At 38.7% G+C, this 14293-nt stretch overlaps 1 protein-coding gene across 1 annotated transcript; it reads left to right on the forward strand.

Annotated features, from left to right (window-relative positions):
* Positions 1 to 3125: 3125 nt before the first annotated feature.
* Positions 3126 to 14217, forward strand: LOC139395928 (zinc finger protein 135-like). The gene is made up of 2 exons (XM_071143235.1): positions 3126 to 3504; positions 13114 to 14217. The coding sequence occupies exons 1-2, from the start codon at positions 3126 to 3128 to the stop codon at positions 13887 to 13889; spliced, it is 1155 nt and encodes a 384-aa protein (XP_070999336.1). The 3' UTR covers positions 13890 to 14217.
* Positions 14218 to 14293: the final 76 nt, after the last annotated feature.

Below are 14293 nucleotides of genomic sequence, written 5' to 3' on the forward strand. Positions count from 1 at the left end.
ACATGTAAAAGTACTCAACTAGAAGCTGTGAACAAGCGATTCGGTGGTATTCTCTATGAGCCTCTTTACTGTGTCGCCGCCGTGCTCGATGCTAGGAACAAGGACCACTAATTCAATACAGACAAGAAACAGGGTTTACATGAAATGTTCCCGACACAGCTGGACAAGATGGAAACGGACACAGTGACAGTGGGCACCGAGGAAGAGAGGCCACGGACTGACAGAGCTGGACAACATGGAAACGGACACAGTGATGGACAAGATGGAAACGGACACAGTGATCGTGATCACCAAGGAAGAGAGGCCACGGACTGACAGAGCTGGACAACATGGAAACGGACACAGTGACAGTGGGCACCGAGGAAGAGGACACGGACTGACAGAGCTGGACAACATGGAAACGGACACAGTGATGGACAAGATGGAAACGGACACAGTGACAGTGCGCACCGAGGAAGAGGACACGGACTGACAGAGCTGGACAACATGGAAACAGACACAGTGACAGTGTGCACCGAGAAAGAGGACACGGACAGACAGAGCTGGACAACATGGAAACAGACACAGTGACAGTGCGCACCGAGGAAGAGGGCACGGACTGACAGAGCTGAAACTTCACTGCTTGACATGTATGATGAAATCCTGGTTGAGAATGAAATGACTGGACAAATGAACCACGAAACAGCACAGAACAGAACAGAACAGAACAGCACAGAACAGAACAGAACAGAACAGCACAGAACAGAACAGCACAGAACAGAACAAAACAGAACAGCACAGCACAGAACAGCACAGCACAGCACAGAACAGAACAGAACAGAACATAACAGAACAGAACAGAACAGAACAGAACAGAACAGCACAGCACAGCACAGAACAGAACAGAACAGAACAGAACAGAACAGAACAGAACAGAACAGAACAGCACAGCACAGCACAGCACAGCACAGCACAGCACAGAACAGCACAGAACAGCACAGCAGTGAAATAAACAGGTTGTGATGATGTTTTACTGGTAATGGGAACCTACGTAAATACAAACAAAATAACTTTTCGTCAGTGTGTGTGTGTGTGTGTGTGTGTGTGTGTGTGTGTGTGTGTGTGTGTGTGTGTGTGTGTGTGTGTTTCAACTATTTAACTATGGTAGAATGCTTAAAAGGCCGCAAGCATTTTTTAATATCGGTTATCGGTATTGGCCAAAAATGTAATATCGGTGCATCCCTAGTATATATGTTATTTTGTAGTTTATGTCTTCATTATTATTCTACAATGTAGAAAATAGTAAAAATAAAAAAAAACCCTTGAATGAGTAGATGTGTCCAAACTTTTGACTGGTACTGTATATATGGGTATCTATCTATTCTAATACCGTGTATATAGCTAGCGGCTCATTTGAATAGCATTGTTAAAATCAACTGTTTGACTGATATTTGACTGATTGTGTAGTAGATGTAAAGTTTATTTTAAATGAATCAAAAACGAATAAATTAACATATGTTTCTCTTTGTACGCCTCAATATAATATTTAACTTTATTGAAAGAAACGAAAAATAAATTAAATATTTTCTTCAAATGTGTTACCCGGTCTTTCAGGCAATGCTGCCAGTGTGACGAATAATCTGGTGGACATGACAGCTTCTTCACAACAACAAGGATGTCACTAGTTACTACAGCCAGAAAGGTTAGGGTAAATGTCTTGAGGGTCTAGCCTCCCAAAATACATGAAACAACACAAGTATGGAGTGACTATCATTATGGTACTCTTTATTGTGAATAAGAAAAACTGCTAAATTTAAACAGCAAAACCAAGGGTATTTATATTTATTATGGATCCCCATTAGCTGTTGCCAAGGCAGCAAAAGGCTATCTAGCTAGCAGTCATCAACCAGCGGGAGCTAAAAGGCTAGATACACTTATTTTGCTTTCACAACAAAAACGTATTTTGTTATCTAGTCATTACAGACTATTGTGAAATGGTAGAACCTGCTGAAGCCAACTAGCTAACCATGTGGTTGTTTCTCTGTGACCAAAACATGACGTTTTATTTTGCTGATATGGGAATGAATACACAAGCAGCGTATCAAACTGGGGTAATGTTTTAGGTTACATCCGGATATGACGTAAAAAAATGTGACATTCCCCTTTAAATGCAGATGTGTAATCAGTGGTGGAAAAAGTACCCAATTATCATACTTAAGTAAAAGTATAGATACTTTAATAGAAAGTTACTCAAGAAAAAAGTGAAAGTCAGCGAGTAAAATACTACTTGAGTAAAAGTCTTAAAAGTGTTTGGTTTTAAATATTTGTAACTATCAAAAGTAAATGTAATTGATAAAATATTCTTAAGTATCAAGAATAAAAGTATAAAGCATTTCACAATCCTTATATTAAGCAAACCAGGCGGCATGATTTCATGCAGGGCACACTTAAACACTCAGACATCATTTACAAACAATTCATTTATGTTTAGTGAGTCTGCTTGGTGAGGCAGTAGGGATGACCAAGGATGTTCTCTTGATAAGTGTGTGAATTAGACCATTTTCCTGTCCTGCTAAGCATTTAAACATGTAATGAGTACTTTTGGGTGTCAGGGAAAATGTATGGAATAAAACGTACATCATTGTCTTTAGTAAAAGTTGTCAGAAGTACAGATACACCCCCCCCCCCCCCCCCCCCCAAAAAAAAAAAAAAAAAAACGACTTAAGTAGAACTTTGAAGTCATTTTTACCTAAGTACTTTACACCACTGTGTGTAGCAGATGTAAAATATGTTTTGATTGTATACTCATTACAAATCTGCTCTAATCAATCAACTTCCCCACTCCAGGCCGCAGATGGCGATGAGCGTCTTTCGGGCGTCGCTACCAGCGTGACGTGTGATCTAGTGGACGGAACGAGAAGTTTCTTCAACAACAGCAGCTTGTCAGACACCTCCGTAGCTTAGCCAATATAGCCGAAACGTATGAGCTCTTAAGACTGTCCCTGTGTTTAAAACATACTTATTTCGTATAGCTAGTTTCCCCATTTAATTAAATATATACGTTGTTAAGTTAGTAGCTAGCTGGATTGCTGAATTAGCTTAGAACCAGGCTAGTCGCTAATGCTAACTAGCTAACATCTCCGACCATGAGCTCACTAAGCTACTCTCCTCCTGATAAAGAAGAGGTCTACTGGACGGAGAAAGAAGCTCTGGGACTGAACATTGTCGTGAAAGAGGAGGAGGGGGATATTACAGTAAAAGGAGAGGAAGACGCTTTCAGAATGAAAGAGAAGGTAGAAGAGGCTATCAGTATCACATTAAAAGAAGAGGATGATGTTATAGTGAAAGAAGAGAAAGAACATATTAGAGTGAAAGATGAAGAGGGGATAGAGACTGTCACAGTGGAAGAAGAGCAGGTAGAAGCTTTCAGAATTAAAAAGGAGGAAGAGGAGGAGGATGTTATAGTGAAAGAAGAGAAAGAACCTTTTAAAGAGGAAGAGGAGGCTGAAGATCTGATTAACACCAGTGAGTACTGTCTTAAAAGCAGGGCCACAAACTGCCCTTGTTGAATTAATATATCGTTTTAATATATGAATCTGAGCCTCGCCATTGATTCTTGGAGAATATAACTTATAAATGTCCACTGAATTTAGTTCAACTGTTGTACTCTATCCGAACCCAAAATATAAGCTTGTTTTACTCGCATAGTTTTTTAACAATGTAACTGTAAATGAACACTGTATATCCTCAAAACATGTTGGTAGTTCCATTTGTGTTTATTATGGATCCCCATTAGTTCCTGCCAAGGCAGCAGCTACTCTTCCTGGGGTTTATTATGGATCCCCATTAGTTCCAGCCAAGGCAGCAGCTACTCTTCCTGGGGTTTATTATGGATCCCCATTAGTTCCTGCCAAGGCAGCAGCTACTCTTCCTGGGGTTTATTATGGATCCCCATTAGTTCCTACCAAGGCAGCAGCTACTCTTCCTGGGGTTTATTATGGATCCCCATTAGTTCCTGCCAAGGCAGCAGCTACTCTTCCTGGGGTTTATTATGGATCCCCATTAGTTCCTGTCAAGGCAGCAGCTACTCTTCCTGGGGTTTATTATGGATCCCCATTAGTTCCTGCCAAGGCAGCAGCTACTCTTCCTGGGGTTTATTATGGATCCCCATTAGTTCCTGTCAAGGCAGCAGCTACTCTTCCTGGGGTTTATTATGGATCCCCATTAGTTCCTGCCAAGGCAGCAGCTACTCTTCCTGGGGTTTATTATGGATCCCCATTAGTTCCTGTCAAGGCAGCAGCTACTCTTCCTGGGGTTTATTATGGATCCCCATTAGTTCCTGCCAAGGCAGCAGCTACTCTTCCTGGGGTCCAGCAACATTAAGGCAGTTATATATGATTTAAAAAAATATTACATGACATTACATTTCATAACGCTTTTCACAACAAATTAAGTGTGTTCCATCAGGCCACTACTCTACCACCACATATCTACAGTACATGTGTAGGTGTGTAGAGTGTGCGTCTTCTCATATGTATGCGTGTGTCTATGTGGTTCTTCATTGTCCACACTGTTCCATAAGGTGTATTTTATCTGGGGTTTTTTTTTTTCAAATCTGATTCTACTGTACTTGTACTTGCATCAGTTACCTGATGTGGAATATAGTTCCATGTAGTCATGGCTCTATGTAGTACTGTGGAATAGAGTTCCATGTGGTCATGGCTCTATGTAGTACTGTGGAATAGAGTTCCATGTGGTCATGGCTCTATGTAGTACTGTGGAATAGAGTTCCATGTGGTCATGGCTCTATGTAGTACTGTGGAATATAGTTCCATGTAGTCATGGCTCTATGTAGTACTGTGGAATATAGTTCCATGTAGTCATGGCTCTATGTAGTACTGTGCTTCTCCCATAGTCTGTTCTGTACTTGGAGATTGTGAATAGACCTCTGGTGGCATGTCTTGACAGCTTGGTGCATTCAGCTTGTCAACACCTCTCACAAATACAAGCAGTGATGCATCTCTCCTCTACTTTGAGCCAGGAGAAATTGACATGCATATCATTGTTAGTTCTCCATGTACATCCAAGGGCCAGTCGTGCTGCTCTGTTCTGAGCCTATTTACATTTTCCTAAGTCCCTCTTTGTGGCACCTGACCACACGACTGAACAGTAGTCCAGGTGCGACAAAACTAGAGCCTGTAGGACCTGCCTTGTTGTTTAAGAAGACAGAGCAGCCCTTTATTTGTTATACTTCTCCCCATCCTAGCTACTGTTGTATCAACATGTTGTGACCATGACCGTTTTACAATCCATGGTTACTGATAACCTGAACCAGGTTGCAGGCACTGGTTGCAGTTTTGAGGGTTTTTTTCTTGAATGGGCAGCTTGTTGAAATTGAAATATTGAAGTCAGTATTGAAATCACCAATAATCTCTCTGTTGATATTACATACATTATCAAGCATTGTCAGCTAGTAACATACTACTTGGTTCTAAATACTCTTAAGTTTCAAAAGTAAATTGAATTGCTAAAATATACATAACTATCAGCAGTAAAAGTATTAAGCAAAGCAGATGGCATCATTTTCTTGTTTTACAATAATTGTACAGATAGTCAGGGGGCACACTCCAACACTCAGACATCATTTACAAACGAAGCATGTGTTCAGTGAGTCCTCCAGATCAGAGGCAGTAGGGATGCCCACGTGTTCCCTTGATAAGTGTGTGAACTGGACCACTTTCCTGGCCTGCTAAGCGTTCAAAATGTAACGAGTACTTTTGGGTGTGAGGGGAAAATGTATGTTGTAAAAAGTACATTATTATCTTTTGGAATGTAGTGAAGTAAAAGTTGTCAAAAATATAAATAGTAAAGTACAGATACGCCCCAAAAAAGTACTTAAGTAGTACTTTAAAGTATTTTTTCTTAAGTACTTTACACCAGAGGGACATAAATTAGGCTGCTTACATTGTCTTCCAACACCCCTGGGATAATGTACATTTGCTGATGCATTATGACAACTCAGCGATACAATGGTAGGGATTTAATGAACTGGGCTTGGGTCATTGATAAGTTATTGGCTGTCGTTTTACGGGCTCCTAACCAACTGTGCTATTTTGTAATTTTTCAAAAAGTTATCTTTTAACTTATTTTAACTTATTTTGTACATGTTGTTGCTGCTACCGTTTCTTATGACCGAAAATAACTTCTGGACATCAGAACTGGGATTTACTCACCTCGAACTGAACAAGTCCGAGGCGAAGGATATACTGCAGATACCCGACCAGGCCTAAAGATAAGCCCTAAGATATACTGCTTTCTCGAGAACAGGCCCAAATCCCCATCATTTGCGTAAAGAAAAGACATAGAAAAAGGGGGCGGAGGTCGGGCGAGTGAGTAAACCTCCACTGCCAACCGTTCTATTGGCCAACGTTGTTGGAAAATAAAAATGCACTTATATCCTACCAACGGGACATTACAAACTGTAATTTTATGTTTCACCGAGTCATAGCTGCACGAGGACATGGATAATATTGAGCTGGCTGGGTTTACTGTGCATCGGTAGGACAGAGAAGTTACGTCTGGCAAGACGGCGGGTGGGGGTGTGTGTCTATTTGTCCATAACACCTGGTGCGTGATGTCTAATATTGAAGAAGTCACAGGGTATTACTCGCCTGAGGTGTGCAACGTGCAAAAAGAGGAGTCTGAGGGTCGGCTTTATTCAGTATGGTTCACACGGGGAAGAGGAGTCTGAGGGTCGTCTTTATTCAGTATGGTTCACATGGGGAAGAGGAGTCTGAGGGTCGTCTTTATTCAGTATGGTTCACATGGGGAAGAGGAGTCTGAGGGTCGTCTTTATTCAGTATGGTTCACATGGGGAAGAGGAGTCTGAGGGTCGTCTTTATTCAGTATGGTTCACATGGGGAAGAGGAGTCTGAGGGTCGTCTTTATTCACTGTAATACATTATAATAGAATAAGGCTCCATGGTAACTAATACATTATAATAGAATAAGGCTCCATGGTAACTAATACATTATAATAGAATAAGGCTCCATGGTAACTAATACATTATAATAGAATAAGGCTCCATGGTAACTAATACATTATAATAGAATAAGGCTCCATGGTAACTAATACATTATAATAGAATAAGGCTCCATGGTAACTAATACATTATAATAGAATAAGGCTCCATGGTAACTAATACAGTAGAATAGAATAAGGCTCCATGGTAACTAATACATTATAATAGAATAAGGCTCCATGGTAGCTAATACATTATAATAGAATAAGGCTCCATGGTAACTAATACATTATAATAGAATAAGGCTCCATGGTAACTAATACATTATAATAGAATAAGGCTCCATGGTAACTAATACATTATAATAGAATAAGGCTCCATGGTAACTAATACATTATAATAGAATAAGGCTCCATGGTAACTAATACATTATAATAGAATAAGGCTCCATGGTAACTAATACATTATAATAGAATAAGGCTCCATGGTAACTAATACATTATAATAGAATAAGGCTCCATGGTAACTAATACAGTAGAATAGAATAAGGCTCCATGGTAACTAATACAGTAGAATAGAATAAGGCTCCATGGTAGCTAATACAGTAGAATAGAATAAGGCACCATGGTAACTAATACAGTAGAATAGAATAAGGCTCCATGGTAACTAATACAGTAGAATAGAATAAGGCACCATGGTAACTAATACATTATAATAGAATAAGGCACCATGGTAACTAATACAGTAGAATAGAATAAGGCTCCATGGTAACTAATACAGTAGAATAGAATAAGGCACCATGGTAACTAATACATTATAATAGAATAAGGTACCAATGTTGCAATATTAGTAGATTTAAAATAATATGAATTAATGATATAAAATGACTCAATGAGACTAACCTTTCACAATATAATGGACGATGAATTACTGCAAATAGAGACAGTGGTACACAATGACACAGCCCCTCAATATAGTTTAAATAGAGACAGTGGTACACAATGACACAGCCCCTAGATATAATTTAAATAGAGACAGTGGTACACAATGACACAGCCCCTAGATATAATTTAAATAGAGACAGTGGTACACAATGACACAGCCCCTAGATATAATTTAAATAGAGACAGTGGTACACAATGACACAGCCCCTAGATATAGTTTAAATAGAGACAGTGGTACACAATGACACAGCCCCTAGATATCATTTAAATAGAGACAGTGGTACACAATGACACAGCCCCTAGATATCATTTAAATAGAGACAGTGGTACACAATGACACAGCCCCTAGATATAATTTAAATAGAGACAGTGGTACACAATGACACAGCCCCTCAATATAATTTAAATAGAGACAGTGGTACACAATGACACAGCCCCTAGATATAATTTAAATAGAGACAGTGGTACACAATGACACAGCCCCTAGATATAATTTAAATAGAGACAGTGGTACACAATGACACAGCCCCTAGATATAATTTAAGTAGAGACAGTGGTACACAATGACACAGCCCCTAGATATAATTTAAATAGAGACAGTGGTACACAATGACACAGCCTCTAGATATAATTTAAATAGAGACAGTGGTACACAATGACACAGCCCCTAGATATCATTTAAATAGAGACAGTGGTACACAATGACACAGCCTCTAGATATAATTTAAATAGAGACAGTGGTACACAATGACACAGCCTCTAGATATAATTTAAATAGAGACAGTGGTACACAATGACACAGCCTCTAGATATCATTTAAATAGAGACAGTGGTACACAATGACACAGCCTCTAGATATCATTTAAATAGAGACAGTGGTACACAATGACACAGCCCCTAGATATAATTTAAATAGAGACAGTGGTACACAATGACACAGCCCCTAGATATAATTTAAATAGAGACAGTGGTACACAATGACACAGCCCCTAGATATAATTTAAATAGAGACAGTGGTACACAATGACACAGCCCCTAGATATAATTTAAATAGAGACAGTGGTACACAATGACACAGCTCCTAGATATAATTTAAATAGAGACAGTGGTACACAATGACACAGCCTCTAGATATAATTTAAATAGAGACAGTGGTACACAATGACACAGCCCCTAGATATAATTTAAATAGAGACAGTGGTACACAATGACACAGCCCCTAGATATCATTTAAATAGAGACAGTGGTACACAATGACACAGCCCCTAGATATAATTTAAATAGAGACAGTGGTACACAATGACACAGCCCCTAGATATAATTTAAATAGAGACAGTGGTACACAATGACACAGCCCCTAGATATAATTTAAATAGAGACAGTGGTACACAATGACACAGCCCCTAGATATAATTTAAATAGAGACAGTGGTACACAATGACACAGCCCCTAGATATAATTTAAATAGAGACAGTGGTACACAATGACACAGCCCCTAGATATAATTTAAATAGAGACAGTGGTACACAATCACACAGCCTCTAGATATAATTTAAATAGAGACAGTGGTACACAATGACACAGCCCCTAGATATAATTTAAATAGAGACAGTGGTACACAATGACACAGCCCCTCAATATAGTTTAAATAGAGACAGTGGTACACAATGACACAGCCCCTAGATATAGTTTAAATAGAGACAGTGGTACACAATGACACAGCCCCTAGATATAATTTAAATAGAGACAGTGGTACACAATGACACAGCCCCTAGATATAATTTAAATAGAGACAGTGGTACACAATGACACAGCCCCTAGATATAGTTTAAATAGAGACAGTGGTACACAATGACACAGCCTCTAGATATAGTTTAAATAGAGACAGTGGTACACAATGACACAGCCCCTAGATATAATTTAAATAGAGACAGTGGTACACAATGACACAGCTCCTAGATATAATTTAAATAGAGACAGTGGTACACAATGACACAGCTCCTCAATATAATTTAAATAGAGACAGTGGTACACAATGACACAGCCTCTAGATATAATTTAAATAGAGACAGTGGTACACAATGACACAGCCCCTAGATATAATTTAAATAGAGACAGTGGTACACAATGACACAGCCTCTAGATATAATTTAAATAGAGACAGTGGTACACAATGACACAGCCCCTAGATATAATTTAAATAGAGACAGTGGTACACAATGACACAGCCCCTAGATATCATTTAAATAGAGACAGTGGTACACAATGACACAGCCCCTAGATATAATTTAAATAGAGACAGTGGTACACAATGACACAGCCCCTAGATATAATTTAAATAGAGACAGTGGTACACAATGACACAGCCCCTAGATATAATTTAAATAGAGACAGTGGTACACAATGACACAGCCCCTAGATATAATTTAAATAGAGACAGTGGTACACAATGACACAGCCCCTAGATATAATTTAAATAGAGACAGTGGTACACAATGACACAGCCCCTAGATATAATTTAAATAGAGACAGTGGTACACAATCACACAGCCTCTAGATATAATTTAAATAGAGACAGTGGTACACAATGACACAGCCCCTAGATATAATTTAAATAGAGACAGTGGTACACAATGACACAGCCCCTCAATATAGTTTAAATAGAGACAGTGGTACACAATGACACAGCCCCTAGATATAGTTTAAATAGAGACAGTGGTACACAATGACACAGCCCCTAGATATAATTTAAATAGAGACAGTGGTACACAATGACACAGCCCCTAGATATAATTTAAATAGAGACAGTGGTACACAATGACACAGCCCCTAGATATAGTTTAAATAGAGACAGTGGTACACAATGACACAGCCTCTAGATATAGTTTAAATAGAGACAGTGGTACACAATGACACAGCCCCTAGATATAATTTAAATAGAGACAGTGGTACACAATGACACAGCTCCTAGATATAATTTAAATAGAGACAGTGGTACACAATGACACAGCTCCTCAATATAATTTAAATAGAGACAGTGGTACACAATGACACAGCCTCTAGATATAATTTAAATAGAGACAGTGGTACACAATGACACAGCCCCTAGATATAATTTAAATAGAGACAGTGGTACATAATGACACAGCCCCTAGATATAATTTAAATAGAGACAGTGGTACACAATGACACAGCCCCTCGATATAATTTAAATAGAGACAGTGGTACACAATGACACAGCTCCTAGATATAATTTAAATAGAGACAGTGGTACACAATGACACAGCCCCTAGATATAATTTAAATAGAGACAGTGGTACATAATGACACAGCCCCTAGATATAATTTAAATAGAGACAGTGGTACACAATGACACAGCCCCTAGATATAATTTAAATAGAGACAGTGGTACACAATGACACAGCCCCTAGATATAATTTAAATAGAGACAGTGGTACACAATGACACAGCCCCTAGATATCATTTAAATAGAGACAGTGGTACACAATGACACAGCCTCTAGATATAATTTAAATAGAGACAGTGGTACACAATGACACAGCCCCTAGATATAATTTAAATAGAGACAGTGGTACACAATGACACAGCCCCTAGATATAATTTAAATAGAGACAGTGGTACACAATGACACAGCCCCTCGATATAATTTAAATAGAGACAGTGGTACACAATGACACAGCCTCTAGATATAATTTAAATAGAGACAGTGGTACACAATGACACAGCCCCTAGATATAATTTAAATAGAGACAGTGGTACACAATGACACAGCCCCTAGATATAATTTAAATAGAGACAGTGGTACACAATGACACAGCCTCTAGATATAATTTAAATAGAGACAGTGGTACACAATGACACAGCCCCTAGATATAATTTAAATAGAGACAGTGGTACACAATGACACAGCTCCTAGATATAATTTAAATAGAGACAGTGGTACACAATGACACAGCTCCTCAATATAATTTAAATAGAGACAGTGGTACACAATGACACAGCTCCTAGATATAATTTAAATAGAGACAGTGGTACATAATGACACAGCCTCTAGATATAATTTAAATAGAGACAGTGGTACACAATGACACAGCCTCTAGATATAATTTAAATAGAGACAGTGGTACACAATGACACAGCCTCTAGATATCATTTAAATAGAGACAGTGGTACACAATGACACAGCCCCTAGATATAATTTAAATAGACATAGTGGTACACAATGACACAGCCCCTAGATATAATTTAAATAATCCACAATATGATTAAAACCAGTTATGAAATCGTAGATCCAAAAATAAAAAAATAAAACATGTTCTTGATTAATATCATCAATAGAATATCAAAAACCTGCTCCTAGAAAAGCGTCACAGTGATGTACAGTGAATTCGGAAAGTATTCAGACCCCTTGACTTTTTCCACATTTTGTTACGTTACAGCCTTATTTTATACATGTATCCTATACTGACTAGTCTATTTATCCATTAGGTCTAATGAATGTATCCTATACTGACTAGTCTATTACATGTATCCTATACTGACTAGTCTATTACATGTATCCTATACTGACTAGTCTATTTATCCATTAGGTCTAATGAATGTATCCTATACTGACTAGTCTATTACATGTATCCTATACTGACTAGTCTATTACATGTGTCCTATACTGACTAGTCTATTACATGTATCCTATACTGACTAGTCTATTTATCCATTAGGTCTAATGAATGTATCCTATACTGACTAGTCTATTACATGTATCCTATACTGACTAGTCTATTACATGTATCCTATACTGACTAGTCTATTACATGTATCCTATACTGACTAGTCTGTTACATGTATCCTATACTGACTAGTCTATTTATCCATTAGGTCTAATGAATGTATCCTATACTGACTAGTCTATTTATCCATTAGGTCTAATACATGTATCCTATACTGACTAGTCTATTTATCCATTAGGTCTAATGAATGCATAACAACCATGAAGTTCAATAGTGTTTTTATTGGCCTATAAATCACAACAGCCACTCTTTATTTGTTATTGAGAGATCTATTCTGGATAAAACCTCATAGGAAGACAGTTTTATCATGTGGTGGTTTCATTCAGGTCTCAGTTTCACTCAATACTCTGTCTTTGGCAGGAGAGGGACCAGACTCTCACTCTGACAGCGGGAAGACTCCTTCAGTGGAACCAGACCCAGAGACGTCCAAACCAGCAAGACCACACCACTGCTCCCACTGTGGAAAGAGTTTTACCCGGTTATGGAACCTAAAACAGCATGAGACGATGCACACAGGAGAAAAGCCTTTCCAATGTTCCCAGTGTGGAAAGAGTTTTACCTGGTTAAGGGCCCTGAATAGGCATGAAGAAATACATACAGCAGGGAGGAAGACCTACCACTGCTCCCAGTGTGGAAAGAGTTTTACTCAGTTAGGAAGCCTGAAAATACATGAGAGAATACATACAGGAGAGAAGCCTTACCCCTGCTCCCTGTGTGGAAAGAATTTTACCATGTTAGGCAATCTTAAAAAACACGCGAAAATACATTCGGGAGAGAAGCCTCACCACTGTTCCCTGTGTGGAAAGAGTTTTACCCAGATAGGGAGTCTGAAAACACATGAAAGAATGCACACAGGAGAGAAGCCTTATTACTGCTCCCAGTGTGGCAAGTATTTTTCTCATTTAGAGACCCTGAAAATACATAAGAGAATACATACAGGAGAGAAGCCTCACCACTGCTCCCTGTGTGGAAAGAGTTTGACCACTTTGGGCAATCTAAAAGAGCATGAGAGGACACACACGGGAGAAAAGCCTTTTAAGTGTTCCCTCTGTGGAAAGAGTTTTACCCATTTAGCGAGTCTGAAAAGGCATAAAGGAATACACACAGGAGAAAAGCCTTACCAATTCTCCCAGTGAGAAAAGAGATTTTCACGAGTACAGGACCTTATATCACATGAGAGGACACACCTGACCACTGCTCCCAATGTGGAAAGACATTTTATCTTGTTAGGGATCCTGAAAACATTGAGACACATAGGAGAAAAGATCTACCACTGCTCTCAGTGTGGAATAAGATTTACCCGGTTATAGAACCTGAAATAATTCATACAAATACACAGGAGGAGAAGACATACCACTGCTCTCATTGTGGAAAGACATTTTCCCAGTCAGAGGACCTTAAATCACATGAGAGAATAGAGAGGCTGTGTTTTGACTTGTGTTTTTGACTGAGAATTTGGGGTTTTGTTTAATACCACATTAAATCATATTCAAAAAAGTTTTACAGGAATTGGTTTAAAAAGGTTTACAGGAGAGTCCTG

The sequence above is a fragment of the Oncorhynchus clarkii genome, unplaced genomic scaffold, assembly GCF_045791955.1.
Source record: "Oncorhynchus clarkii lewisi isolate Uvic-CL-2024 unplaced genomic scaffold, UVic_Ocla_1.0 unplaced_contig_422_pilon_pilon, whole genome shotgun sequence".
NCBI lineage: Eukaryota > Metazoa > Chordata > Actinopteri > Salmoniformes > Salmonidae > Oncorhynchus > Oncorhynchus clarkii.

What these genes read in the sequence shown, in the direction of transcription:
- LOC139395928 (XM_071143235.1), top strand. Translation starts at nt 3,126, where the DNA reads ATGAGCTCACTAAGCTACTCTCCTCCTGATAAAGAAGAGGTCTACTGG. An exon ending in TGAAGATCTGATTAACACCA is followed by an intron (nt 3,505 to 13,113) that starts GTGAGTACTGTC and finishes TGTCTTTGGCAG; the next exon opens with GAGAGGGACCAGACTCTCAC.